This window comes from Telmatherina bonti (genome assembly GCF_933228915.1).
Source record: "Telmatherina bonti genome assembly, chromosome: 13".
Taxonomy (NCBI): Eukaryota; Metazoa; Chordata; class Actinopteri; order Atheriniformes; family Telmatherinidae; genus Telmatherina; species Telmatherina bonti.
Window position 1 is genome coordinate 20,874,912 of NC_136611.1, and position 27,473 is coordinate 20,902,384.

The 27,473-nt window shown below is 38.8% G+C and overlaps 2 protein-coding genes across 2 annotated transcripts; one reads left to right on the forward strand and one right to left on the reverse strand.

The window, feature by feature from the left end:
• serinc5 (serine incorporator 5) lies at positions 1-19,415 on the forward strand. Its single transcript, XM_079251263.1, has 12 exons — positions 1-157; positions 6,449-6,616; positions 9,608-9,786; positions 10,153-10,235; positions 12,040-12,133; positions 12,786-12,997; positions 13,201-13,293; positions 14,728-14,854; positions 16,534-16,603; positions 16,814-16,850; positions 17,220-17,361; positions 17,825-19,415. The coding sequence occupies exons 1-12, from the start codon at positions 131-133 to the stop codon at positions 17,967-17,969; spliced, it is 1,377 nt and encodes a 458-aa protein (XP_079107389.1). The 5' UTR covers positions 1-130; the 3' UTR covers positions 17,970-19,415.
• A 189-nt stretch (positions 19,416-19,604) lies between these two features.
• thbs4a (thrombospondin 4a) lies at positions 19,605-26,873 on the reverse strand. Its single transcript, XM_079251262.1, has 23 exons — positions 26,663-26,873; positions 25,737-25,934; positions 25,404-25,651; positions 25,160-25,262; positions 24,939-25,030; positions 24,324-24,375; positions 24,039-24,241; positions 23,813-23,950; positions 23,626-23,706; positions 23,386-23,538; positions 23,182-23,286; positions 22,985-23,092; positions 22,724-22,883; positions 21,712-21,830; positions 21,577-21,629; positions 21,402-21,486; positions 21,218-21,314; positions 20,957-21,135; positions 20,736-20,784; positions 20,427-20,623; positions 20,174-20,346; positions 19,949-20,088; positions 19,605-19,871 (listed from the first exon to the last, which is right to left on the reverse strand). Exons 1-23 carry the CDS (start codon positions 26,742-26,744, stop codon positions 19,825-19,827), a joined length of 2,862 nt encoding a protein of 953 aa, XP_079107388.1. The 5' UTR covers positions 26,745-26,873; the 3' UTR covers positions 19,605-19,824.
• Between the last annotated feature and the right edge of the window lie 600 nt (positions 26,874-27,473).

Below are 27,473 nucleotides of genomic sequence, written 5' to 3' on the forward strand. Positions count from 1 at the left end.
TGTGGAAAGGGAGGAGCGCGTTGTTCACTGTGTGGTGGTGATCTTATGAAGAAGAGGAGAACATTTACACACAAAAAAAACCGAGTTAGTCTCCCTCCGAAGCGGATTGGACTCAGTTAATCCCAGCAGAATGTGTACTCCGTGCTGTATCTCGCAGGTGAGGAACAATAGCCGCTCACACTTTCAGCTTGTGTTCATTGTTGTCCAACAAACGTGAAGCGTCCGCTGCGTCCAGACGCTGACGGTTATGACAGTATTTGTTTTAACGGTTCACATCTATATTTGTCTCCGTTTTTTACATTCAATGTCGGTCTACAGTTATCCGTATCGAAATAATTTCCCTCCTCGGTTACCGTCATTAACTCTCAGCATGAAAAAAGACGATTCCTCCACTGAACCAGATAAATAACTTCAATGTAAGTAACGTCAAACGTAAGAGGACAAAGCGAGACGAGAGCACGGTCAGCAGAATACTGCGAGCAAACATCAGAAGTAACCTGACAAGCTTGATTAAAAAACCTTGTGGGTGGACTGCTTTATTGTGTGAGGATGAGAGATAAAAATGTATCCATCATAGTTGCTATTTCTGCCACGTCTTTCTACCTTTTAAAAGCATCTTCTAGTCTCTCCACGCTTCTTTCAACAACCATGTGTATACATATGAATAACTATGCGTCCTCCTACATTAATGATATATAATAATAATATGTGGTCATATGTTGTCGTTTCTCTCAGAATAATTATGGCCACAGTTTTTGTGGTTTAAGAAGGTTTATTTTAATTAATTAAAAAAACAAAACATGGATGGTGTATACTTGTTAAAGTTTGGGTAGTTTTGTTTGTTTGTTTGTTTTTTTTGTTTTTTGCAACTAACAGCTTATTTTCGACCTCAGGGTCGCCACTGCTGAGCTGGTCAAAGCAGGAATTTAATTACACATGCACATCCCTCATCAAAGGAGGGGATCACTTCCATTTCCTGTTCTTTTCAAGGCATGAGAATGATGAAAAAGGGGCAGGATTAAGGGGAAAAGAACTGCAAACAATGAGATCATTTGTGTGTTGCTTTGCTTGTGGTGTGTTAATCCCACTCACAGACACCATATTTAAATGGTCATAGTCTCTTAATTATTTGTATGCTTCTAATTAACTTTTTGCATGTGGATTTAAGGGGCACACTTGAGGTTTAGAGGCCCAAGCTGGTGTGTGGGCTGTTAATTTCCTCCTTGGCGTGAAGGTAGAAATTAGAAGAGGGTGGGCATTGTTTGGGTAGTTTAAGGCGAGGAGTGGGGGTGGTGTTGGAGCAGCTTGCTTGTAATTTCTTAGTAAAATCAGTGACGCATACAATGTTGACTTATTTAAAGCTGAATGTTGCCCAAAGTGTGTTAAGTGTTGACTAAGTGCTGGAAGGGGCTAGAACCATGTGGGCGCCTGAAAGAAGCTCAAATATGGTCTGACACTAATTGAGTCAGAGGGATGGTAGAAAGTATGGATCTCCAGACATCCTTCTTCATAAGGTGTCATTAAGCATTTCAGACTTTGAAAAACTTAGTTCTTGTGGATAATTGACATTGTTCTGTTTGTTTTGCACCTCCTTTTCAGAATGTATTTATCACCCATGTTTTGCCTTCTCTCTATCATTACCATCTCCTTAAATAACTAAAGCAGTCTGATGAAAAAAGGAATGGATTGGTCATATGTTATTGTTAATGTTGTCATGTAGTTATTCATTTCCATTCCATATTGAGTTTATTGGTGTAATGTGTTTAAAAAAGGAAGTGCCACCCAAAAAAAGAAGACTATCAAATGGCAGCTTGCAGACATTTAGCAAGGTCTGTAATATAACCGAATTGTCTTTATACAGTTGCTGATAATCTATTAGGCTATAGCCGATACTACTACACATTAGTGGAAGTCCATTTATAAAACAGAGAACACAAAAAGAAAAAAATGTCTGGGTTGGTCACATGATTAGAATTGCTTCCCAACATTATGGCATGTCGGCTATTTTCAACTCCCCTTTAGGAATTCTGCTTTGATCAGCAGGAGTTTGTTTTGTCATGGAGATATGGCTGGCCGTCCTTCATTCCTCTTGTCTCCCTCTGAACTATCATACAGCACTGATAATAGTTTTCTTGACCGTCGGCGGGGTGTGTAAGAGTTGAAGTGCTGATTTAACTGTGTGAAATTGCATCAATATATTATTTTAGTTTCATTTTGTGTTGCTGAAGCCTCATTCTCATAAAAAAAATCCACTTTGGGCAAGAGAAAAAGGCCTCCTACCCTGCGTGAAAGCTACATGATGATGGATTAGTTTGTATCTGTTGATCTGAAACAGTCTTGTATTCCGATGCTCTTTGTGTGTTTGTGCAGTCTGTTTCTTTTGTCTGCTGAAATTGTTAGATCACTGCCCACATTATGTCCTTGTAGTTCTCCCTTTTTTTTTGTTTTCTTTTCACTCCACTGAACTAAAGTTTTTAGCTGTTGGTTGTAGCCAGAGACTATATTTGCCCAGAGAGAAGCAAAGAACTTTTTTTGTTTAGGAAATAGAGCATTGATACATTTTTGCTGTGTGTGTGTGTGCGCGCGTGTCTAGCTGCCTAGCTATATACGCAGTTGTGCATCTGTCAGGTACAGTCTAAAGATGAATGGAGAATGCCTAACTTGAATTAAAAAAAGGGTGATTTTCTTTTTGTTCTGTTGTCAGTAATAAAAAACTTTGTTTTACTGGGCTCATGTTTTTTATTCCTTGTCTTTCATTTCCTCTTGTGCAGCTTCCTGTGACCGCCTCCAACACAGAGCATTGTTGTAATTTGAGATGAGGTGTGTCTGTAGTTTCATCTTAGATCTTGGTCTGCCATGATTCACTGAAGCCAATTCAATGTTGTGGTTGCTGGCTTTGTGTAAAAAGCCTAATTATCCTACGGGATGGAGGACAAGGAGTAATTAGATGTATTAATCTGTAGGCAGATCATGTTGTTTTTACAGATACTGAGTCTGCTCAGAGTTATGTTTTGTCTCATTTACTTTAGAGAAAAGGGTTAATTGTTGGGTGTGTCACCTGTGTAACCTACCATTAATAAAACCTTTTCAGCTAAGTAGTTTTCTCCTCCTGCTGTTGAAATTTCTCTTAGATTCTCATAATGTACTCACTCCCCAGCATGTATGTTTGTCGGTAGATTGACTTGCTGAAGGAGATAGTCTCTAATTACAGTAGCTATGTATGTGACCTCCTGATTATATGTGCGGAGCGTAATGTCATAGAGTGACCTATTTTTTGCAACAAGCCTGTTTGCATCGCCTAGACAGTTGTCTGTATGGCTGCATGGTGCTGCACAGTTTACCTCTGTGGCTTTGACTGAAACCTCCGTCTCCTGTCCACCTAATGTTTAAAATCCTTTTCATCACTACTGAGATGTTTTTGTGAGGGAATGGGGGGAGTAATAAGGGGTTGGAGATTTAAGTAGAGTTAAAACACGATCATTATCAGCAGTGCTCATGCAAAGCTCAAAGATATAGTTTTGAATTTACAAAGTGTAGGACTGTGCAGCAGTGTGGTTTTCTATTTCTTTGTGCTCTTAGTGCTGATTCTGAGTTCTGTATGTGCATGCTTTTCATAAGGAAGTGATGACATTGTATTTGTTACACCCCTCAAACCGCTGAAAGGTAACCAAGCATCGAAGAGTAAGTGGCAAAAGGGGTAAAGGGCAAGTAAAGAGAACAAAGAAGAGTGTGAAAGAGAAAAGAAGAGGAAAAAGGACAAAGAATGAAGACAATAAACCCCAAAGTAACAGGATGGGGGAGAATATGAGATGAAGAGTGAAACATAGCTTCAAGTTTTTGTCCTGTGAGAGTTTCTCTATCACTGTGTTGTGAGAATCCAGACTTTACGTAAGTCATGCACATAAAGGACTTGTCTGTGGATGGTGGTGAGAAAAGTATGACAAGCCGCCGGGGAGGCTGCGGTTGATATTTAGGTCGAGGTGTAAACTGCAGACTCGCCAACCACCTGTCGCTATGCTGGTGGGGCTCACAGGGCAGTGGTTGGCCTATCAAGTGGGTAGGTTTAGCGTAGGTTACTATGGATACCCTCTCTGTATCCATCTGCGTGCAGTGGAATTCCTAAAGGCATTCCCTTCTCCTAGATCCCCCCTCCCTCTGTTAGCTTCAGTCTGTGGCCACTCTCCCTGTGTGCGATCTGCTGGTGAAACACCCCTAACTAATGAAATCTAAACACACTCACAACTTAAATTGTTCTGTGTCTTTCCTACTTTCTTGCAGTCTGTTGTGGTTAATTAATCGGCCATTGGTTGAGACATGTGAGCACAGCAGAGACAAAGGGAACGGCTTATCCTGTTAAGTTGTATGGAGTCAGATGGAGACTACAAGGCACATGCATAAAATCAAGGTTACACGTTTAGGAAAGCATCAAATTAGATCTTGTACATTTTAGCCATTGGCCTCATAATGCACTTATGTAGTCTGAGGAGGAATTAGTGTCTTTGGAGAAACACTTATATGCTCTGATAGTGAACTGGTTAGAAACAGTGGTGCAGGTTTTACATGAGAATCTCTTGTAGAGTTGTTGAAAATATATCAGTCAGCTTTTAGCCCCAATGGGCAAGGCTACAAGTCTGCAGGCTTCAACCTGAGGGCAAAAAACTCACAGAAAAAGTTTATTTTCCAGGCAAGATACACACAGAAATGTTTGAACAGAGTCATTTATGAAGCAGTCATGTGAAAAGAGAAACATAATGATCCTAACCATGTGCTTGTGTGCCTAAATGATACGCTTTGTGGCATGTTGAGCACAACCAGGTTACAGTGGACATTGCTGTACTCTGAACAACGCACCCACACCAATTGGGCTAATAGAAAAGTATTGCCACTGAACTCAAAGTTAGTTGAATCCCCAACTTTACTATCAAATGTAAGTGTTCTTGGGAAATATGCTGAACCCTAAAGTCACCATATCAGTGTTTATGATTAAGATAAAAAAAAAAAAAAGACATGCTGTTAGAATGTGACATCCATTGATAAACATGGAAAAAGTACACATCCAAGGTGTCATGTATGAGATCAGCACATGGTAAAAAGATCTGGTCGTTACAGGAGTTAAGATTAGGTAATCACAACCATGCATTATATCCTGTCATTATTTATGAAACAAAAACTTAGCAAAAATGTGTGTGAAAATATGTATATGTATAATAATTAATTATTACACTAATTATTACCATTATTATATTAATAATTAATTATTATACTCCATAATATAATGTAGAACAACTGTTAACAGGAGTAACTGCATCCAGAAAACACTTTTTTTTAGTCTGATATGCACAGAAGTGGTTGGTCTACATTCCATTGCACTGGTACCAGTGTTCCCACAATTCAGTAACAGTTTTACCTCTTGCCACAGTAGTGTGTGTCTGCAGTATGTGGAGAAGGAGGGTTACACAAACAGGGTGGGGCGCCTACAGAAAGGCATTGTGAATAATTATAGAGCCTCTTCTTTCCTAAATGGAACACTGGGTATGCCTTTATGTATTATGTTCCTCCTATGTGACACCCTGGCGGAAGAAACAGTGTGGGCCTCTATGTTAAATGTGTGTGTGTGTTTAGACAATTGACTTCATTGTCTGCAAGGACCAAAAGTTGCTGCTGTGAAAGAGAGAGGTTTAGTGTTAATAAAACTTCACTTTAATAAAAGGCAGATTATAACTCATGAGGCTTTTTCCAGGGACTTTTGACTCGCAAAGGACAGAACATATATGCATGTGATTTCATTTTGACAACGTTTCTCTAATTATGTAATTTATGATTTTTTTTTTTACCTGTGTAATTTCATTTTTGTCTGAAACTTTCCTCCTGCTTGTTCACTAACCTTTCCTAAACTGTTGGAATTTTGATGCCCCTAAATTTTTGTTCAGTGCCTTCTCCTTCAGGAGAAATTCTCTAACTAGCTGTGTATGTGACCTCCTGATTATATGTGCGGAGCGTACTGTCACAGAATGACCTATTTTTTTTTTTTTTTTTTTTTTTTTGCAATGCATACATTGTCTGTATGGCTGCAGGGTGCACAGTTTACCCCTGTAGCTTTGTTTGAGGTAATCTCTGTTTCCTCTCCACCAAATGTTTAAAATCCTTTTTATCATTTCTCTGATAAGGGTGTGTGTGGGTTTGTGAGGGGGAATAATAAGGGTTTGCAGATTTAAGTAGGGTGAAAACATGGTCATTGTCAACAGCTTTTAACGGCCCTACATTTTTTTTCAAGGGATTTTTTCCCCCTTTCTGCACTTTTTTCTGTTCTATTAAAAAAATGCTTTTATTGTCTGATGTCCGTATCAGATGGTGTGGAAAGTTTTGTAACAGGAATGATAAAGTTTCTGATCTCTTTCTTCTTTTTTTTTTTTTTTGTCTATTTTTCTTTCCACTGTCTTCTGTGTAGCTGGCCTGCTGCTGTGGCTCAGAGGCCTGCTCATGCTGCTGCAACTGCTGCCCAAAGATCAAACAGTCAACTGGGACCAGAATTATGTACGCATTACATTTCCTGTTGGTCACCATCATCTGTGCCATTATGATGTCCCCTACTGTGGAGCAGAAAATGAGAGACAATGTGAGTATATAAATCACACACCATAACATACCAATGATGTTTAATTCCTTCAAACTACCTACAAGCATAAGTGTGCCAAAAAAATAAATAAATAAAGAAACAACTGAAATATTAAGAAGCAAAATGATATGCAGCACAAACTAATTTAGAGTGTATATGTGTGTGTGTGGGGGGGGCTGTCATCAGTCAGAGTCTGACCATTAAAGCTCTTAACTGTGCACTGAAGCTTCGGTATAAGTAGAAATTACATGGTTTGGTCGGGGGGCTTCAAAGATTCAACTCTAAAAGTATCTTATCATTTTTGCCACAGCTCAGTGATCATAGTATCTGATCAGATAAAATCAACTAAATAAAGTCTGAGGTCACTGTTATGTGCACGAGTGTAGGCTGCAGTCTGTCATGTGACCAGCGTTGGGTTACTGTAATGCCATTACTTAGGTCCATAACAAATACTGTAATGTATTACTCTTTAAATAAAGTAACTCGGTGGTCGTTACTCTATGGTGCATTTGTCCATGACTGGTAAAATTAATCATTTTTTGTCCAGTGGCTGTGTTCGTCTTACAGCAGTAATGCAGTACGAAAAGTGCTAGGGAGGCTGCTTGGTGGACATATTTTTCGGTGAAGTTCGTTGTAAATATTATCCGCTATGGATTTTTGGCTTGTTTTCTGAAGTGTAGATGCCTATTTGGGCTTCTTCTGCTCCCTTTGCGAAGCTGTCGTGACTCCCACAGCTAAGGCCATTCCCTGAACGGAGCACTTTTTACAGTGTCCTTTCTCTGTTCAAGAGTTGGGAGTCTGTTGGAAAAGATGAAGCGAGGCTATTCACAGAGAGAAAGCAGAGTAGAAAGAGACAACAATCTAATCTGTGTGGTCAGCATATGCGGTAAACAGCATAAGCGTTGGGAAAAACAAGCATCCCGCAATTATCTATGTGTAACAGCTTAACATGAGGAGTGTAGTGTGGATTTTGCGGAATGGCTGAATTTTATGCTGAATGTTTATATTCACCACAGCAACTGTGAGTAAGTTTGTTTTTGTTTTGCGAAACAGCGCCCATCTGGTAAGCACCATGAAATGGCCTTTTGTGTAATCTGTGGCTAATATGTCTCAATAAATAAAAACACAGAAGTTACCCAGCTGTAACTCCAGAATAATCACATCCAGTTGTTGGAATCAACTGGTCACTGATACGAAGTCAGTATGGCTATCAACAGATATTTTTACTGTGTATTCTGCAGAGCACAGATTCCATGACGCTTACCTCCTGTGGTAAAAGTTAGCACTTAGCCGAATATCTAGAAAGCAGCTGCAAGTACACACCGTCAACACCCAACGATGGACAAAGTTTAGAAAGTTATCCAAGTAACCTTGGTTAAGTAACCCTAATTACCTGTTTATATTGGGAGAAAATTTTATTACACTGAAAGTTTAAGACCACTTCTTCTTTATGTATGGTTTTGTTATTAATATCATTGACACATTCTTACCAAAAAAAAAAGGGGCAGATCACTGGGGCAGAAAAACTGAAATTGAGTTTTATCAAATTCTTTTCATTTTTTTGTGTTAAAAGGCACATGACGAGATGATGTGATACACACCTTCTATTCTTTTTGTAAATTTTTATGATGGCTGATTATCTTCAAATACAGAATGGTTTTCTTTCAAGTAACTCTGGTATATTAAACATACTCAACTCTGGAGTATATGTGGGAAGAGCATTTCCTTCCCACTATGTTGCTATAGCAATGGCCAAGCTTGCTGGGGGTGATATTTGTCCACCAGTCTTCCTCCTCTCTTAGTGTCCAGTATTTGGTCTACACTATTCAAACGATTCCCTACTGTATGTCTCCTTATGAGATGAGAACCTAGTAAAGGACCTATCCAGGCACAAAATGACCTCTGATGGCCTCTTACAAAGCCTACAGAGTTACACACATACACATTCATACAGACAAGCACACAGTGTCACATACACACTGAGCACAGTGGGAAGTCCCTGCTAAGAGAGCAGCCTTTGTGGACATGTGAGTGCTGGTCCTTTCTCAAGAGATTTACAGCAGTCTGAAACAGCCTGCCCCTTTTCCCCTTAATCACAACACTATGGACATGCTAATATGCTCTTCAGTATGAGAGAAAAGCTCCAACTAGGCTTTTGGCTTTATGTTGTGATCTGGCTCTGAACTATGCAGCTCAGCTCAAGTAATGACAACTCAATCAGTTGGTGTCTCACCTTTGGACAACTATAAGAAGTTATTCTGCCAGCAATTATATGAGCTAAGTTAAACCATAGAAAAACTTGAAGTTCTGATTTATAGATCTTATCAAGAGAAAGTGTTTTTATTTCTTTTTTTTCTTTTTTCAACGAAACTTTCCTTTTTGACTGACTCATATCTCCACCATTAGGGTGATGTGAATAAAGGCACCTGATGTTTTCATCGTCATTATTTGGTTAGAAAATTGAAACGCCATCTGCTCTTTTGGCTGTCAGCCACAAAAACACAGTTTTCGGTTGAAGGCCACAACAAATTCCTTGTCTCTGTTAATCAGTCCAAGTTTGCATCTCTTCCTTTTTAATGTAGCTCACTCTTTTCCTTGACAGTGTTTTTTTTTTTTGCAGAACTTAATGTTTAAAAAGAAACTCCAAATCTTTCTCCAGTATTGTTGTGGTGTATTTTCTCTCTTTGACTTGCTACAAAAGGCAATTAATTTATTCATCTGCATCCTTTGTTGTGTACACTGGCAGTCAGTTGTAAGGCCTCTCTAACAGGCTATAGAGAATGAAGGATTAAAGAGGGCTCCACGGACAGAAAGAGCATTTGTTGTTGCTGCCTGCTCTCTCTTTCTGCTCTTTTAAAAGCGTGACGTTGAGAATAGATACCATTAGAGCACTTTCATTGTGGCCACAATGAAATACATGGAATGAGGTGGGTTTCATAACACCACAATGATCTTATTATGGTATTTTTGGTTTTTGGTTTTGCTCACCAGATCCCCTTCTACAGCGAACTGTGTGAGAAGATCAATGCAGGGGAAAACTGCAAAACTCTAGTTGGATACTCCGCTGTTTACAAGATGTGCTTTGGAATGGCCTGCTTCTTCTTATTCTTCTCGATCATCACCATAGGAATCAAGAACAGCACAGGCTGCAGGGCAGCCATACATAACGGGTACGAGGAAGTTAATTTGTGTTCTGTTTTGCTCTGTCAGTCATCTAGATTTGGCAAAAACCCTGAATTTCAGGTATTTGCTCTGCAAAACAAGATGCTAATCTTAATTCAGTTAACTAAGGAAGACTAACATAAACACATACACATTATATATATATATATATATATGTGTATATATATATATATATGTATATATATATATGTATATATATATATATATATATATATATATATATATATATATATATATATATATATATATATATATATAAATATACATATACATATATATATAAATAAATATACATATATATATAAATAAATATACATATAAATATTTGCTTTTCTATTTGCCTCAAATGTCAGATTCTGGTTGCTGAAGTTTATAATGCTGGCGGCATGCTGTGCTGGGGCCTTCTTTCTTCCACAAGAGGAAACTTTTCTAGAGGGTAAGAAATGGACGTACACCTTCTTCAACACATCTAATATTATAGAATGTCTGCATCACTCTGCCACGAATGAAAAAGTATAAAAACATTACTGTAGTAACATTTCCCTGTAATATGTGACATACTTGGCTTGTGATTGAGTTTTTAAGGGCTTGTAAAACTGGGCGATGTATCAAATATAATAATGCATTCTGAGAAATTTTGCACAAGATATATAAAATGAACATATCATGAACATCAAGTTCAAACTGTTACACCAGGGTTTTAAGCTTCTACAAGTGATTTTGTCCATAGTATGACTTCTGTCCCTCACAGTAAACAAACAGCTCACGTTCCCGCCCATCCAGAAATCCCCAGCGCAAACACGAGTCGTTGTTTCAGGAGAGACAGGGAAGAGGCATGGAGACATAAGAATATGCACCTAGCTGGTTTGCAAGCTAGTTTAAGAGTGTTAAAAGATGGAAACTGAAAGTGAGACATCTATTTAAAGTAGAAATAATGGCAATAATGAGGTGACAGAAGTTTTCACTGCGTGTTTCCCAATGCAGTTTTAATATACCAAAGCAGGAAAACTCCACCTGCATCTCCTCCTCCAGCTGCTCTTACTCTTAAAAAAAACTACTCATCTGAAACCGTAAGATTTTCCTGTTTGACAGGTCGTTGAAATGACAATTTCCAATTACCATAAGGCAATTTTCTTTGTTTGATGGTGGGAATGTAGCTCACTTGTGTGTGCACATGGCATTGTATGTATGGACATGACATGACATATTTAGATAAAAGCATGAGAATAAGATAATAAGATCAGGCTGTTTAGTTAAATTAAAACATATGAACTTCTTCTAGAGGAAAGGAAATCTTAGATTATTTCTGTTGTGATCTGGTGCAAACAGAAATTATATAGATAATAAAATGATAAAATATTTGAATATAAAATAATTAAATGGAAAAAAAAATATAGAGTAGTGATAGAAAATGAAATAAAAAACCTGATCTTTTACTGGTAGCCAGAGTTGCTGTTGAGAGTTGGGATGCCTCCCTAAAATAAAGGTCAGGAAAGACTTTTATGAAAGGTTTTTTGAAAGAGAAAAATCACAATGAAGTTAAATTGATCAGTTTACTTAAATCTTACTAATGTCTTTTTGTTCATGGGACTGTTTAATTTAACATTTACAACGTTGTTTGGAGATTTCAACAGTTTCATTTGCTTCGGGGCTAATATTCAAAAGTGGTCCTTAAGGGCTATCCACTTTTAGACTGAAGTAAGAGGTATACACTGCATGCTCTGCACAGTTGCTGGTTTTGCTGCAAATGTCTCAAGCTTATCATCAAGTTTGATGTAAACTAAATCATGATCCAATAAGATTATTGTATCACCCAGCTCACAATAATACAATTACTGCTGATGTTTTAAGCTGTCATTTAATTGTTGAAGAAAGAGTCTCTCTCTCTCTCTCTCTCTCTCTGTCTCGAGCTCAATTACTATCTCTTCCTACCAACTTTTCCAAAATATCTCATATGCTTGGTATTTCTTTGAAGTCTGCAAGCCGGCACAACCTTCACAAATCACATGAATGAAGCATTCACATTTAACTTTTGGTAACTCCCAAACAAAAACCAGTTTAGCTCAGGTATGGTTCATTTCTCTGCTACATAGAATTTGTCCTGGATAGTATAAATCTGACTTTTGCAATCCTTTTTAAACCCCTGGCCTCAAAGTCAGTGTTGCAGGAAATGTAAGTTCATGTGCAGCTTTTGCCATCATTTCAACGTATGCACTGTCTCTTCCTCTGTTCATCACCAGTGTGGCGCTACATAGGCGCTGGGGGTGGATTCATTTTCCTATTGATCCAACTCATGCTGCTCGTTGAGTTTGCACACAGATGGAACACAAACTGGTGAGAACTAAATCTCTTATCTTTTTTCTTTCCTCTTACTGGCTTGTTTCAGTTTGATCATCACAGGGACGTCTTTGTTGTTCTAGACTCTGAGAGACTCAGATGGTGGGATGTATTCTTCAGTGGGATTATTTAGTTGTAAAAAAAAAACAAAACATGGAAAGAGAAAGTTGTCCAGTTTTTTGTTTATTTCTTTGTGTGGGGGTCAGGCTTCGCAGCAGAACTGTTCTTGACAGATTCACAAGATACATGTGGTTTAGGAGTTTCCCTTTTGTTAAAGGTTCAGTCACTGTGGGATTTAAAACATTTTTCTACACACTTCTCTGTGTGTATTGGTTTTGCACACAGTACCACTGTATTGAAGCTGAAACTTCCATTTCCAGCCAAAGTGAAATGAATGTGAAAGCACTTAAGCTGTAAACCTGTCTTCTTCTCCCCTCATGGGGAAACTATAACTTACCAAGCATGACTCTTTTTTTTATCTCTTCTTCTTTTGTATTTTTCTTTAGGACAATCTCTCTTCAGTCAGTGTTTTTTCCCCTGTTGACTGTATTTTGCCTGTCAAATTTGATTTTCCCTTGTTCACATTGTGTTCTTTTTTTCCCTTTCTCCCACCTGTTTTCTCTTTTCCCTTCCTGCTTTCTATCTGCAGGAGTTCAGGAGCGGAGTATAATCGTCTGTGGTACGCAGCCTTGGCCTTTGTGATTCTGTTTCTGTTCAGTGTTGCTCTGGGAGCTGTGGTCTTTATGGGTGTGTACTACACTCACCCTGAGGCCTGTTTACTGAACAAGATTTTCCTCGGCATCAATGGCAGCCTCTGCTTTATTATCTCCCTGCTGGCCATCTCCCCGTACATACAGAAACGTAAGGGACCCTTAACTACAAGCGCTTTATTTAATTTGACTGTATAATCACAAAGTTTTAAGAAGTAGTCTTCATAGTGATGTTGTGAATGAGATAAGTTAGCCAATGGCAACATGTGTGGTGTAATGTTGTCTATATATAAAATCTTGCTAAAGCAGGCAGTTTGATTGTAAAATTCTGTTTTGACTTTTGTGTCTGTGCAGTTCAACCCAAATCAGGTCTGTTACAACCAGGAGTCATCAGTGTGTATGTCATGTACCTCACCTTCTCAGCCTTCTCCAGCAAACCAAAAGAAAGTAAGAGCTGATTTGCATCTTCAGCCACAGCGTTCAAGTTGGTTTTAACTAACATTTGTAAAGCTTAACTTTGACCTTTTCTGACAGTCTGATGTTTAGAAATAATGATGATATTCGGCTAAAATACATATATCACAAATAAGTTTCTAGTTTATTAGTTCGTGTTTGGCAACACTTCGCCTTGGCAAAATAAGCTGTACGTTCGTCCACCATGCAAACAGTTGTTTTCAAGCCTACAAAAAAATGTGTAACAGTTAAGGAATAATAATGTCTAAAGACAGGTAAATGTTAATTCTATGCATTTAGACCATGTTTTAAATCAAGTTAAGCATTTCTAAGTCTTTAGTCTGTGTGTGTTCTGACATCTTAAAATGACTAGTAAAGCACTCGGAGAGCGCAAACCTCCGCCAAGCATAATCTTAAAGAATTCTTTAAAAAATTCTTGATCCAAACAGTGATCCGGATCCCCACCAAATTTATATTAGTTCTTCTCATATTTCCAACAGCTCCTGAAAAATTAATGAAAATCCATTCATAATGTTTGGAGTTATCTTGAACTTAAACAAACAGACTAACAAACGAACAGATAAACGCAGGTAAAAACATAACCTCCTTGACGGAGGTAAATATACAACTGGACAAACAGAGCTTAGTTCATTTGAACATAATCCAGCAGTTTTGATGGAAAATCGCTATTTCATACAGTAGATACAGAATACATACATACAGGCTTACAGTATCCACCGTTTTAACTACTTATAATGTATCTAATGCTCTTTATTTTCTTATTCCTCTCTACATTAATCAAGCCACTCAACTTGTTCTGCAAACATTGGTACAAAGGGAGGATGTACTTCTTTAATTATATTTATAACTGAAATATGAGAAAGTTGGTCAATTCAAGGTTAATACACTCTAGTAATTAGATTGTAATTAAGATGGCAGTGCCATCTTAATTACATACTCCACTTCATCATGTGGCAGTGTGGTTTTCTAACACACCCCATTTATAGTCAACATAAAGATGATCAGAAAGAGTTCATTATAACATGTAATTTCTTCCCAAATAAGCCTCTAAATTTGTTGTGCTCAGATTATAACTCAAAGCATTATGTATCAAAATGAATGAAATAGAGATTGGGGAAAAAAAAACATGACGGTGCTCTGTGCTAAAATAAAGTATGTTAAATTGTGTTTGTAAAATAAAAATTAATGCCAGCACATTACTTGACATAATACTCACCGTTGCAAAATCTGTTGCGTCAGGATTTATAGCATGTTGTACTAGCTGTATTTTCTCTTCTTCTTTCCTCACTGCAGAACTCCATGCCAAAATACACATACCAATATGCTGCATCTTTTTCAGTCCCTTCATATGTGCCTCACTTTGTATTCCATCTTTTTCATCCGTGTTTGCACATTCTTTCTGTCTAGTGGTGATGATAGATGGTGAGAACAAAACTGTCTGCGTGTTCCCCTTCAACTCTGGGACAGAAAGTGACAAGAAGATAGTCACCACTTTGGGAGCCATCATCTTGTTTGGCTGCATCCTTTACTCCTGGTAAGATTCACATGCTCGAACTGTGTTAAATTGGACTCCTCAGTATTTCATATGAACATAAACTTTAGAAAAGGTGCCCAGCTCTGGTCCTCAATGGTTTCCCACTTGTCCCAGTTCTAACACACCTGACTCAAACTAATCACTCATTGTGCAGAATTTCATTGACTGTTGGATCCATTTGTTGGAAGCCAGCTGTTTTAGAACAGGCATACATCGAAAACCTGCAGGACAGTGACCCTCGAGGACCGACTTTGGGCACCTCTGAACTATAGTAACTAAATGTATAACGACAGTCTTAGTTGTTATCAGTTATAAAACTTGAAACCACAACCTAACATTGAATCAGTCATTTGATATTGTGAGAACAGCAGCTGTTTTTAACAAAGATTTGACAACACAAATTAAAAATACCCGTGCTGATGAGGACATCCTTAAACCAGGTGCTTTCTGAATCCTCTCAGCCTATCTGCGGCCACCATGACTAAATGCTTGAAAGTTAAATATAAAAGTATAAAGTACCTTTAAAGTGGTAGAAAATAATTATTTGATGCATACATATATTTTTTTTTTCTATCAAACTGTCTTGTTGTGTTTTATATTATTGATATCATTAATCTGTTTAAATGATAACCTGAAATACTACCAGTTCACATTAATACTTTTAATGTTGAATGACTTCTAAGATACATATCTATCTGGGCAACTTGATGCTAAAACTTTCAAATAAGTCTTTAAGAATGAAGTGAAATGAAATGAAACATACTTTATTGATCCCCAAAAAGAACATTTAAAAGTTAAGTAATAATTAAGTATGAACAATATGAGATGGGCCATTTTGAGAATGAATACAGAACAATATAGCACAATAATTAATTGTCATATGAGGTCATAAGTTTGACACTCGAACCTTGTGTACATGTTAGTGAATGTAGATGCCTGCTTAAGTCAGAAGTGTTTTTGTTTTCTGACAGGCAGAACTACAACCTGCTTGAATGCCTCCAAGTTAGGTTTCACTTTTGGTTCACTTTTTACCTGAGATTCTGATACGCTTTTCATTACCCAATAACTTTCTAAAATCGCATATGAGACCATTTAAATATGGCCAAAAACCTAAATGCTAACATGAACATAGAGTTGGGACAGCATCAAAATGTGTCAACATGTCATCTCTCTGCCATGTACAGTTGTTCATGCACACATTTAGAAACATTGCTTCCCTTTTTTATTTTAAATTTAATTTCTGTAGCTATGTAAGCCGTAGTTCTCTACAGCTAATTTCTCTGAGTGTTATTTCACTGAGTCCATGAAGCGTAGAAGTATAACTACCATCCATACCCATTGGCAATAAAGGCAACCTGGAATAACATAGCGACACAGACAACTTAGTCTGGATTGGCTGTGACTCTGAGAAAGCAGTATTTGATTGGCTGTGGTTGCGCAAAAACTGTAAGAGACAAGAACTGTGGCTTTTTGCTTTTGCTCACATGTGTTTCCCATCAAATGGAGGCATCCTGTCTCCTGTGGTTGTTCCTTGAATAGAAGGAAATTAGACTCTGCAGCAGTCTAAAACTGCTAATTTTTTGTAGGAGGGTGGGGAGGGGTGGGTGACAGAATAACAACCTTTATCCTCTGTCTTCATTTATCTTATTTCTTCTTCTTTTTTTGCCCCCCTCCTGCAGTTGGACATCTACCAGTAGGCGAAGCTCTGCTGCACTCAGAGTATATAGAAACAGTGAGCCAGAGATTGAGGTAAACACACAAATATTCAGACCTCACAGTGTGTATTTGGGTTAGTGACATTTTCAGACTTGCTAAACACATTAACAGAAAGCCCCACTACTCTTGCTCTCCTGATTAGTTGTCGCAATCTGTTTGAAAAGAGACCAGAGAGAAATGAATTGAACATCTTTGTATTTTTTACAGTTCCAAGGTAACATTTATCTTTTCTTTACCTTGCAGAGAGCTCGCTGTTGCTTCTGCTTTGGCGATGACACAGGTGATTACAATGTATAATTTTCCCTCCCCAACGGCCTCATCTTACCTTTCTTCCAGATAGTATGTATCTGGAGGAAGGGTAATGCACTCAGGGACATTACTTATTGCTATTCCTCAGGCAGACTGAGGATGGTGAGAACACATTGGTCAGCAAACACAGCTGATGTCACTGTTACTAGGTGGTTGGCAACACACAGTAACAGGATCAGAGCCAAACAGAAATGTGTGTTGTAGCACACTGCCCCCTACTGGATAACAAAGATGGTTACATGTTGTTTTAGAAAACATATCTGGAAATTAAACATTATGTCTCATTTATTTTGGCACTGGCTCACACCCTTCTTTTTATGATGTATTTTGTGCTTTTCAGAGGATTATGATGAGAAGACTGGCTCGGGCCAGAATGTGGTATATGATGAGAGAGAAGGGACCATCTATAGTTATTCCTTCTTCCACTTTGTCTTCTTCCTGGGCTCTCTTTATGTCATGATGACCATCACCAACTGGTTTCAGTAAGTAATACTTTGAGGAAAAAACATGCGTATGTGATACAAGAAAAGTATTTTGAAATGCAGATTAATCATAATGGTATGACTGACTTAGTCGTAGCATTTCAATAGCTGTAAATACAAAATACACTGCATGGAAAATGAAAACGCTCTGCAAGGGTGAAACATCACTAATGAGCACATGTGTATAAAAAATTAGATCAAAAACAAATAAAAGCAACAAATTGAACACATTATTTGATTCCGAGTTTTCTCATATTTTTTTTATTTTGATGTAATTGTTTGTTTAGGCATTCTGCAATTAGTTTTTATATACGCATGTTTTCTTTTTTTTTTTTTTTATAGCGGCTTTCAAACATTGAGCTTCTATGTGTTTTAAAACACATCAGTGGCATGTTGTCTAGTATCAGTATCCGCCTTGCACTGCATCTCTGCTTAGTTCTTTAGTTGTGCACCTCTCTTGCAGCTATGATGACCACAAGATTGAGAAGCTGTTGGAGGGGAGCTGGTCGGTGTTTTGGATCAAGATGGCCTCCTGCTGGGTCTGTCTCTTCCTCTACACGATGACCCTCATTGCTCCTATGATCTGCCCAAAGCGATTTGAGGCTTAGATCATATGTAAGACGTAGGCAGGATGAGCTCTTATTCAGGGCAAAGGGACCACTAGACACCCCCCCCCCCCCCCCCCCCCCCCACCCCCCTTTACCTTGAAACACAACCCTACACTATCCTCAACAGTTGAAATAGAGGAGTATCTGTTGCCTTTTGTTGTTATACCAGTGTCTTTATTTTACAATGTTAAGCTGTTAATACCTTGATGGTAATTTCTTTTGTTATTATTTTACTACCACTGATTCCTGGAGTTTTGTACAGGCAAAATTGGATGACGAATTATAGGAGTTGAATAACTCTGAGAAGCATTCAGCCCCTGTAGATCCTCTGAAAATTTAGGACTTGAAAGTGTTTGTACTTTGTAAATATTTTTTCTGTGATTTTTCTTGGATCCTTGTTTATACTCTCACCCAGGAATTTCAGTTATGTGCAGTCAAACCATAAAATTGTAGCAAAGTCTTGGGAGAAATTCATTTCCAGAGATGTTACAAGAAAAAAAAAGTATTTATTTAAGTGTGAATCAAAGAAGGAATGTGGTGTAAATTGAGTTAGATTTGGCCCGGCTCTGTTTGCAAACTAATTTCTCAGGCTCACAATTAATCTGTATATGTTGACGCTTTGTTATATTACACCGTTTTGTAGAAGTTTTCTATGCAACAGAACCAGTTTTTCTCTATATCGGACCCACAGTGTTATTATGTTTTCCTTTAAATCACGAGATTAAAGTTTTAATAATACCAGTGCTCTCTTTGAGCCAAATTTGATAGAAAAATCCATATCATTTCTGTATGTTTTATTGTTGTGCTGCATGCAAATCAATCTGCCTTATGAGTGAAGGGACGACCTTGTGAACTGGCTGCACTGACTCAGTTGAAGAGCATTTGCCAAAGGTAAACATAATAAAAACAAACTAATCAGATTCTTCAGTTACAGAAAAGCACTCGACTGAGACCATTATGTCTTTTCATTTGTACGTGTGCACACACAGAAACCAGCTGTACAGCTATAACTCTTGCCTCGTCTGTTACATGTGTCAGCACATTGTGGTGGTTTGAATAAGGTAGCAAGATAGCTTTTGTAAGCAAGTTATTCAACACTGGATGTTGAGTTTGATACTGACTTAAGACCTTGAGCTTTGTCTCTCATTCAATCATTTCTTTTGTCTAATTATATTCTTAACATGTTTTATAATAACTTATGTGCAAGATTTTGCTACAGTGCTGCACTCTGTGGACATTGTAATTTGATTTTATTTGCTTTAAATACCAGATAAATCTGTTACCAATTTGTGTTTTTGGAAACATTTGTTTTTCTGTTACAGCCATGATTGTAAAAAAAAAAAAAAGGTCTTTGCATCAAATGTAAAAGATAAATAAGAAGAAAATCCGATAGCAGAATTAGAAGCTGTAGTCTACCATTACCCACAAGGCACTGACCAAATTTTGTTTCAAATACAAAGATGAAGCTGACATGCAGCTCATGTTCATTCAATAAAACATCCATAATGCACCAAGTTGTCTTTGTCCATCCAGTCTTCTTTCATACAAATGACATACAAGGAAAAAAAAAAAAAAGAGATGAAATGTTTCTATTTAGAAAAGCTGCTCAGGATTTTATTGTACTTAAGTAGCAAAGCAAATGTATCTTTATCTACTGTATCCTGTATAGATATATGCAAAAATGTTCTAAAGCATGTGGCTTTACTTACACTAAAATCAAGTATATAATGCCCAATGTACTAGTTCACCTAAACAAACCCCTTCATATTTTTCCTCACTCTCAATGCCTTTCCCCAACGTTTGCCCTGTTCCCCTTAGTGATGCTTTATTTTTGGAATCGCTGCCCTTCTGCTGCTTAACTCTGTGCCCCTTGCTGGTCCTGGTAATCAGCGGGAATAGTGTCTGTGGATGAGGAAGAACAAATCTCACTAGCATATTCACAACTTTCATGACTAAATGTACAGCTTGCAGAAACTCACCATTGCAGCGATATTTCAGATTTGACCAAATGATATTTTCCTGAGAGAAGCAGAACACGCCCAGTCGTCCACCTCGCATACTGGTGTCTATTATCACCCCAGTGTCTGCCACTAGTTTTGAACCCTCATAAAAGCGAGCCCTATGTTGCACATGAGGGAGAATTAGTGAGTTCATGCAGTATTTGTGTGTATAGTGCATTTGGGATGTTGCATGTCTGTTTGTACCTGATGTAACCAGCCTGTGGTCTGTGCTGGAGGAACCAGCGGTAGGAAACTTTGTCTTTCCAGCCAACGTTTCTAGGGTCTTTCCACAGGAGATGCACCTGATCGGTTGTGTTTCCTGTGTGCCACAGGGAGTTCCTCATATACTCACCGGGACCTGTCTTTGACTTCACCACCTGTTGATAAACAGCCACATAAGATCAGATGGAGAAGAATACTCAACAGGTGATGACAGCAAGCACACTTTCCCTCACACCTTGAGTTGTATTCCTGGCTCAGCGACAGCTCTGAAAGGTGCAGCCTGCCAGTAGGTTTGTTCTGTCTGTTTCCACATCACTACATAGAAGGAAGACGAGTCCTGGTAGCCAAAAATGAAGCCAGCATAGTCGTCATCTGTCACTGTGTTTACGTGGAACGTTCCCTCAAAGTCGACACCGCTGAATGCTTTATAGCCTGCACAAGGAATGCAGAAAAATCGCAGAGTAGAGTACCCATGGATGAAAATGGGACATGAGTTATTTGATAAAAGATAGAGATGTGGCAACAGAACTTTGGTTGTTCTTACCTACTGCAAGGCCGGGGTCAGAGTTCATGGTCTGGACTATTTCCATGCCCTATCCAAAGCAAATCCAGGGAATTTAATGAACCTAAACTTACAAGTTAAGCAATATGCTGCTGATCAACACAAAGTAATTAGTGTGAAGCCATTTCTAGTTGATTTAAGACAGACTGATCACAAAGAAAGACTTCCCAAGGATGTTAACTTTTCTTTCTTATGCTATTTACCTGGTTCAGCACCACCCAGTTGGGGTCGATCTGTGAGTCTCCCTCTGGGTCCAGCACTACAGTCTGATAGGCTCTGAAGTCAGTCAGGGTAACCTCAGCATTTTCTGGGCAGTGGTCAATCATGTCGATCACATTGTCTTGATCAAAGTCTCCTTCACACGCGTCTCCAACTTTGTCCACTGAAAGGTAGCTTTATGTTAAACAGCTAATACACACAATGCAGGGTACACATACACAGCAAAGGTCAAATAAGATACAGACTATCAGAGTCCTTTTGGTCTGAGTTGGGAACCAGTCTGCAATTGTCATCCTCATCCAGTATGCCATCATTATCATCATCATCATCACATTCATCTCCCTGCCAAAAAGAAAGTGTTATGTTGTAAACAGCAGGAGACAGAACAAAGATATGTTACATGAGTGACTATGAAACAACAGATAAAACCATTCCATCCTTGTCTGTGTCCAGCTGAGAGGAGTTGATAACTGTGGGACAGTTGTCTTTTGTGTTTTGGTGTCCGTCACCATCACTGGCAGAAAAGAAATGAGGCATGTAAAGCAAATGGCACGGTGTGATGCGTGTCTCAAAACAGTCATACAAACTGTGGTGAAGGTTATACCTGTCAATATTGTCATCACAGGTGTCTCCCACAAGGTCGTCATCAGAGTCAGACTGTTGGCAGATAAAATAAACACTGTTGGACAGAGTTATGCCAGCAGAGATTTAGTTATCAGGCTGTAGTTTGGTTTGTTACCTGGTTAGGGTTGGCCATATCAGGACAGCTGTCACAAGCGTCTCCAACCCCATCATTGTCTCTGTCTCTCTGGTCTGGGTTGGGGACTCGTTGGCAGTTATCCAGAATATTTTTCAAGCCTGGGAACATAAAGTTCTTTCATTTCTGTCTCATGTGTAAAATGTTAACAGAAAGACTAAAACCAGAACAAAATGCAGCCTCCAGCACAGTCGCAACATTTCACCAGATGGCAGTGTTTGTTTAAAACGAAGGTAAAATAGTTTCCAGTGGCCTTCATCGCCTGGCCGAGGCTTACCGTGGAAAAATGCTTTAATAGAGGAGACAGACATGACCAAGTGCATAGCAATCTGACCTCAGAGTCAAAAACATAACCAACCGATCAAGAGGTGGGAGCCCTGCCAAACTGAACAAATACTGGCCACCACAACAGAGTCTAAACATGCAACACATGAGGGCACGTGCAAAGGCAAGAACTTTCCATTGGAGCAAGTAAAAGGTTGCCCAAAAAAGTCAGCTAAGTTAGGTTTGTGGGAAAAGATGAAGACATTTACAACTGTTCTTTTTTTCTCCAATGATGCTTGAGTTGTTTTTCCTAAACGGCAGTGATCTAACAGGTACAGGATGTGAACTGCAAACAGACGCCATAAAAATGAAAAGAAAAAATGGAGCAAGAGGATGTTCAGGAAAGATAAAGCACTGCCAGCCCAATGGAAGCAGTGAAAATGTTCCTGTCTGCATACTCCGAACAGGACGGTTCTTGTCTCGGCAGTCCAGTCCAGGCTGTGGTTTGGATAAGCTCACAAAGACAGACCTTAATGCTTTTATCAGACATTTGGTTTCACATTTTTACTCCACTTAATTCATGCAATAAATCTGAAAAGCCATTTACCATGTCTCCTACTCAAACAAATGTGGCCATGTATAATCTTTAATTGCTCTCCGGAGCGCTTAATAGGAGCACATCAACAATTTCTCCATTGTTGTAAAATTTATTAACACACAGCACACTTACCATCCCCATCCATATCATCGTCACATTCATCGCCCAGACCGTCTTGGTCTGTATCCCTCTGTGATGGGTTTTCAGTTGTCTTACAGTTGTCACAGGCATCGCCGTGGAGATCCTTATCACTGTTCCTTTGGTCAACATTAGGTACCAACCAGCAGTTATCCTGGGGGAAGACGAAAATTGTTTATAGTGCCTAAACTCAGTGACAGAGGTACATAGCTTTCATTTAAGTGAGCACACTTCTATATGTACTTAGTCACCTACATCTATGTTAGTAATGCCATCACTGTCTGCATCATCATCACAGGCATCACCAATCCCATCCCTGTCAGCGTCTTCTTGGCCAGAGTTTGGCACAAAAATGCAGTTGTCCTGAAGACAATATGGGATAACACAGAGAGGGTTGTTTTCTTTTATTTGTTTTTTAAATACAAAGGCAGATTAAATGTAGAAATAATTACCTTTGTACAGATGTTGTCTCGGCATTGGAGTTTACTGTCAGGATATGCATCAATATCTGTATCCTTCCCACACACAAAGCCATTACCAGCCCAACCAACACCACACTAAGGTTCAAACAAAAGAGGAAAAGAGAAGGCGTTACATTTCATGCACACAATATTATTTAGTACAGTAAAGTATCAGTCTAATTTGTTCATTCTTACCACACAGCTAATGCTGCCATCTCTTTCGATGATGCATTCGCCATTGATGTCACATGGGTTAGGCTGACCATTGGGGCATAGCCTGGTGCCATGGCAACCTCTTACCTGGTCGCCTGTAAAGCCAGCTTTACACTCACCACAGCGGAAGGAGCCCTGTTTGGACAGGAGACAGTCAGAAAGCCAATTCTTTGACTATAGAGACAAATAATAAGAACCATGTACCATCATCTGGGGTCTTACTATAGTGTTGTAGCAGTGTGAGTTGACAGTGCAGCCTCCGTTGTCTGGTGGGCCCAGACACTCATCTAAATCCTCACACACCTGAAAGATAAAATGTATAAAAACAAAGATAAAAGGATAGTATTATACCATCATATCCTGTCAAATCAAATGGGATTAACTAATTTATATTTCTTATTTGTTGTACCTGTTTGTGTGACCTTGCGTAGGACACTCCAACTCCATTTATCTCTGGTCCTGTGTATCCCAGAGGACATCTCTCACAGCGAAAACCAGGAGCAGTGTTGACACAGTGGACTCCAGGAAAACATGGATTAAACTGGCACTAAAACAAAAATAAAAGAAAACAACCTCTGACCAGTGCTTCTTTTACGCTTGGTAGTTCCAGCACACTTTGAAATCATTATTCATACCTCGTCTACATCATCACAGTGAACACCATCCCCTGTATATCCGTCAGGACATGGGGCACATTTGAAACCCCCTAACTCTGAGCGGATACACATGTTCTGTCTGAAACAGGTTCCAGGTGGGCACTGGGTGAGATGCTGAGGCTGCAAGACAGATGGCCCAGGACCCGGAACAGAACCTGGGTTGGTAGGACTGCCCCCAAGTCCTTTGAGCCCATGCTTACATTTAGGAAAGCTCAGATGTTTATTTACACTTTGCAGTTTTAATACTATGATAACAATGCTTACCACAGGCCAGACACTCTGCAATGGTGTTCCTTAGAAAATTTGTCTCTTTAATCTGAATCAGAAATGGAGCACAGAAAACTAAGTCAGTGCTTTGCAATTAAATAAAGGCAGAACATGATTTTATCTTTCAATAAAGACAGAAAATTTGATTCAGGAGTTAAAAAGCTATCAAATTCTTGCACGAGAAATTTTGAGCTGTGTTTTCTTACATTACAGAGACTCAGTGAATCTTTAACACAGAACCTCTATTTCCACATAATCAACAGCTCGAAAGAAGTCATTTAATATTTTCAAAGTATGTTCTGTCACTTTTTGTGAACTTAGTTACAAATGCAAAAGTCCTCACCCAGGGGTGTTATTCCTTCCCACATCTAAAAAGATCAAAATATGCAGCATGTAGATGTAATCTAGTACATCCTCAGAGTTTTCTCTGACATCACATGTAGCACAGGCTTACATTCTCCAACAACTGCCCCATATTACCAGTTTCTTTTTATCTCATCATCAGTCTACATATATCACCACTGTGCCAATTCATCTTTTATTGTTTTTCTCCTTTTTCATACATTTGTGAGCAACATCCTGCATGTGAGACTACAACACTGAATATGTAACCTGCTGGTTAAGCAGCTCTCTCATCTCAGTCAACATGGTCTTCAGCTCCAGTGTGGTGGTCTGATCTTGCACCACTCTGCCTCCCTGAATACCTGAACACATTTCATTAATCAGGATTAAACAATTCATTCAATTACACAACACGCCTATCTGACAGATCAGAGTAAAATGACCTTGTGTTTGTGATGTGCTGCCAGGCAGTCAGTTGCAGCTGTTCTTACCCAGCACATGCAGAGATTCAGTCGGTTCAACACTGCAGTCCTGTAGAGTGGCCACATTATCGATAGAGTCTTCTATAACCAGCTTCAAGTCTGTCAGTTCATCCTTATAAAGAAATAAAATGCAAACAAAATGCTGGATTAAAGCGCGATGTTGGTGATGGTGCGTTCCTGTAAATATATTCATATTATCAGTATGATATTGAGAATGTTTTTATTTCTTTACATCATTGAACATCTTGCTTACCTGTCCACTTGACTGCAGGGTCCTCAATGCCACTTTGTTGGGACCAGATGGGAGTGATCCAAATGCAGCTGGCAGATCATTCACAGTGTGAGCCAGTCTGCAGTCTACATAGATGTTGAGGCGTGGTGGGCCACGCTGCAGACCACTGGCATGAAGCATGACATGGTGCTCTCGTCCATCTGCCAGGGATGCGTGGTTAAAACTGGTGGTCCCAAACCTACCATCAGTCTTCTGGTAACGAAAAATGACTAGAAATGGAGAGAGGCATGGAAAAAAATAAATAAATAATGGAGTCTGTGTAGCACATTAGTTTGTGTTGATATGACAACATACCTTTGCTCAGTTTGGCTTGTATAACGAGCTCCATATATTTGGTGTTGTCTTTGGGGTTGATAACACTGAACAGAGAAGTGGGGGCCTTATTCTGAAGCCTGAAGGACAAGAGCAGGAATGCTTCATCTCGCCCTTTGTTCTTCAGGCTTCCTTGGAGCAAGTCTGGGAGGCAGTCCGGGGAAACCAGCAAGTCGTAGACTAAAACAGTAGAGGATTGTTAGAAAACTGTAATTGTGCTGCTGATTTTATTTATCAGAGAAAATTATCTCCCACAGAGAGTAAGTGAAACATAGTACAGATGTAAGTCAACAGCAATGATGATAGGTCAGCATACATATTAAAAGGAATCCATCTGGTGGACTGTAAATGGTTCTTTCTGTCTTTCTTTCTTTCAGAAAGTTGCTGCTGAGTCACTGCACTTTGGCAATTTATTTTGTAAGACAGTTTATATTTGAGCCCATATGTATTTGTGTGTAAATGAATGTTCATGTTAGCATCCTGCTGTGTTTTATAGAGCAGTTGGTGGAGCAGCAGTAAACTTTCCACTGGAACAAACCTGCTACTTCACAGTTTCATGCACGGACACACGCAAAAAGTCATTCTGCCAAAAGCTGAATTTGTGACCAGACATTTTATGGAAAATTCTGCAGCATACACAATTGTATACACTTCTCAAATGGCAGTGTTGTCTTATTTTGCTCATCTTGTTGCTATAACTCAAACTTTAAACTATACAAACTATACATGTGTCATAAATGTAGATTGCTACAAATTAAATGAAAATAATTACCATTTTTTACAGCTTGCATGCACATAACGGATTATTAGAAACACGTTAGTGAGAAAAAAGTTTAACATCTGCAGGAAGACAGAGATTCCTCATAAACTGTCCAAAAGGGCATGGATAGAGAAGACCCAGTACTCACCAATACCCTGAGCTGTGACAGTGAGCACCAGCTGCTGCAGCACCAGAGACAGAGCTGCTGCTCTGACCCACATAGTCATCATCAGGACTTCAGAGAAAGAGACCCTTCTAAAAAAGCCCTATTTTTAATTAAATAGTTCTCCTCGTGGATATTAGAGTGTCAGTCTAATTTCCGACAGAGCGATGATGAAGCAAAATCACAGAAGAGGTGAGATGGCTTTGTGTCCACAGGCACAGCTTTTAAAGCAAAGGGGAGTGTCCTCATTCACTAGTGGCACACAGTGAGTGAGTAGTTTCTTAATATTTTGGGGGGGTTACAACTTTGTACTGTTATATGGTTTAACTATAAAAATATATCATTGCCTAAAATCTATTTATAAATTATATATCATATGCCAATATCTAAAACTAGTTTGAGTATTCACAAAAAAAAATGTTACACATTTTTGCTTCATATTATATAAATGTAAATATCTATGTAGAGTTATAAAATGAAAATATAATTTCTTGAGTCTAGTCCGTCTGCTATGTTTTCAATATTTGGGATAAACAGAACAAAAAGACTAAATCAATCCCAGCCAGCACTGAAAAATGCCTAAAATGCTCAGGGGAAGACAGCTGGTCAGTGTTTCCTCGCAGACATCATGAACCAGTGTCATAAATGTGGATTTGATCCCCCTAGCTAATCGTTAACAAGCCAGTTGACCTTCATAAATCTGTGGCATATGTTTTTAATCTCAATATGATTTAATTTAACTTGTTCTACACCATACTGCAACCCCCCCCCCCCCCCCCCCCCCCCCCCCCTACCC

What these genes read in the sequence shown, in the direction of transcription:
- serinc5 (XM_079251263.1), top strand. Translation starts at nt 131, where the DNA reads ATGTGTACTCCGTGCTGTATCTCGCAG. An exon ending in CTCCGTGCTGTATCTCGCAG is followed by an intron (nt 158 to 6,448) that starts GTGAGGAACAAT and finishes TCTTCTGTGTAG; the next exon opens with CTGGCCTGCTGCTGTGGCTC. An exon ending in CTCCCCGTACATACAGAAAC is followed by an intron (nt 12,998 to 13,200) that starts GTAAGGGACCCT and finishes GTGTCTGTGCAG; the next exon opens with TTCAACCCAAATCAGGTCTG.
- thbs4a (XM_079251262.1), bottom strand. Translation starts at nt 26,744, where the DNA reads ATGATGACTATGTGGGTCAGAGCAGCAGCTCTGTCTCTGGTGCTGCAG. An exon ending in CACACTGCTACAACACTATA is followed by an intron (nt 23,539 to 23,625) that starts GTAAGACCCCAG and finishes CTGTCCAAACAG; the next exon opens with GGCTCCTTCCGCTGTGGTGA. An exon ending in TGTGATGACAATATTGACAG is followed by an intron (nt 21,487 to 21,576) that starts GTATAACCTTCA and finishes CTTTTCTGCCAG; the next exon opens with TGATGGTGACGGACACCAAA.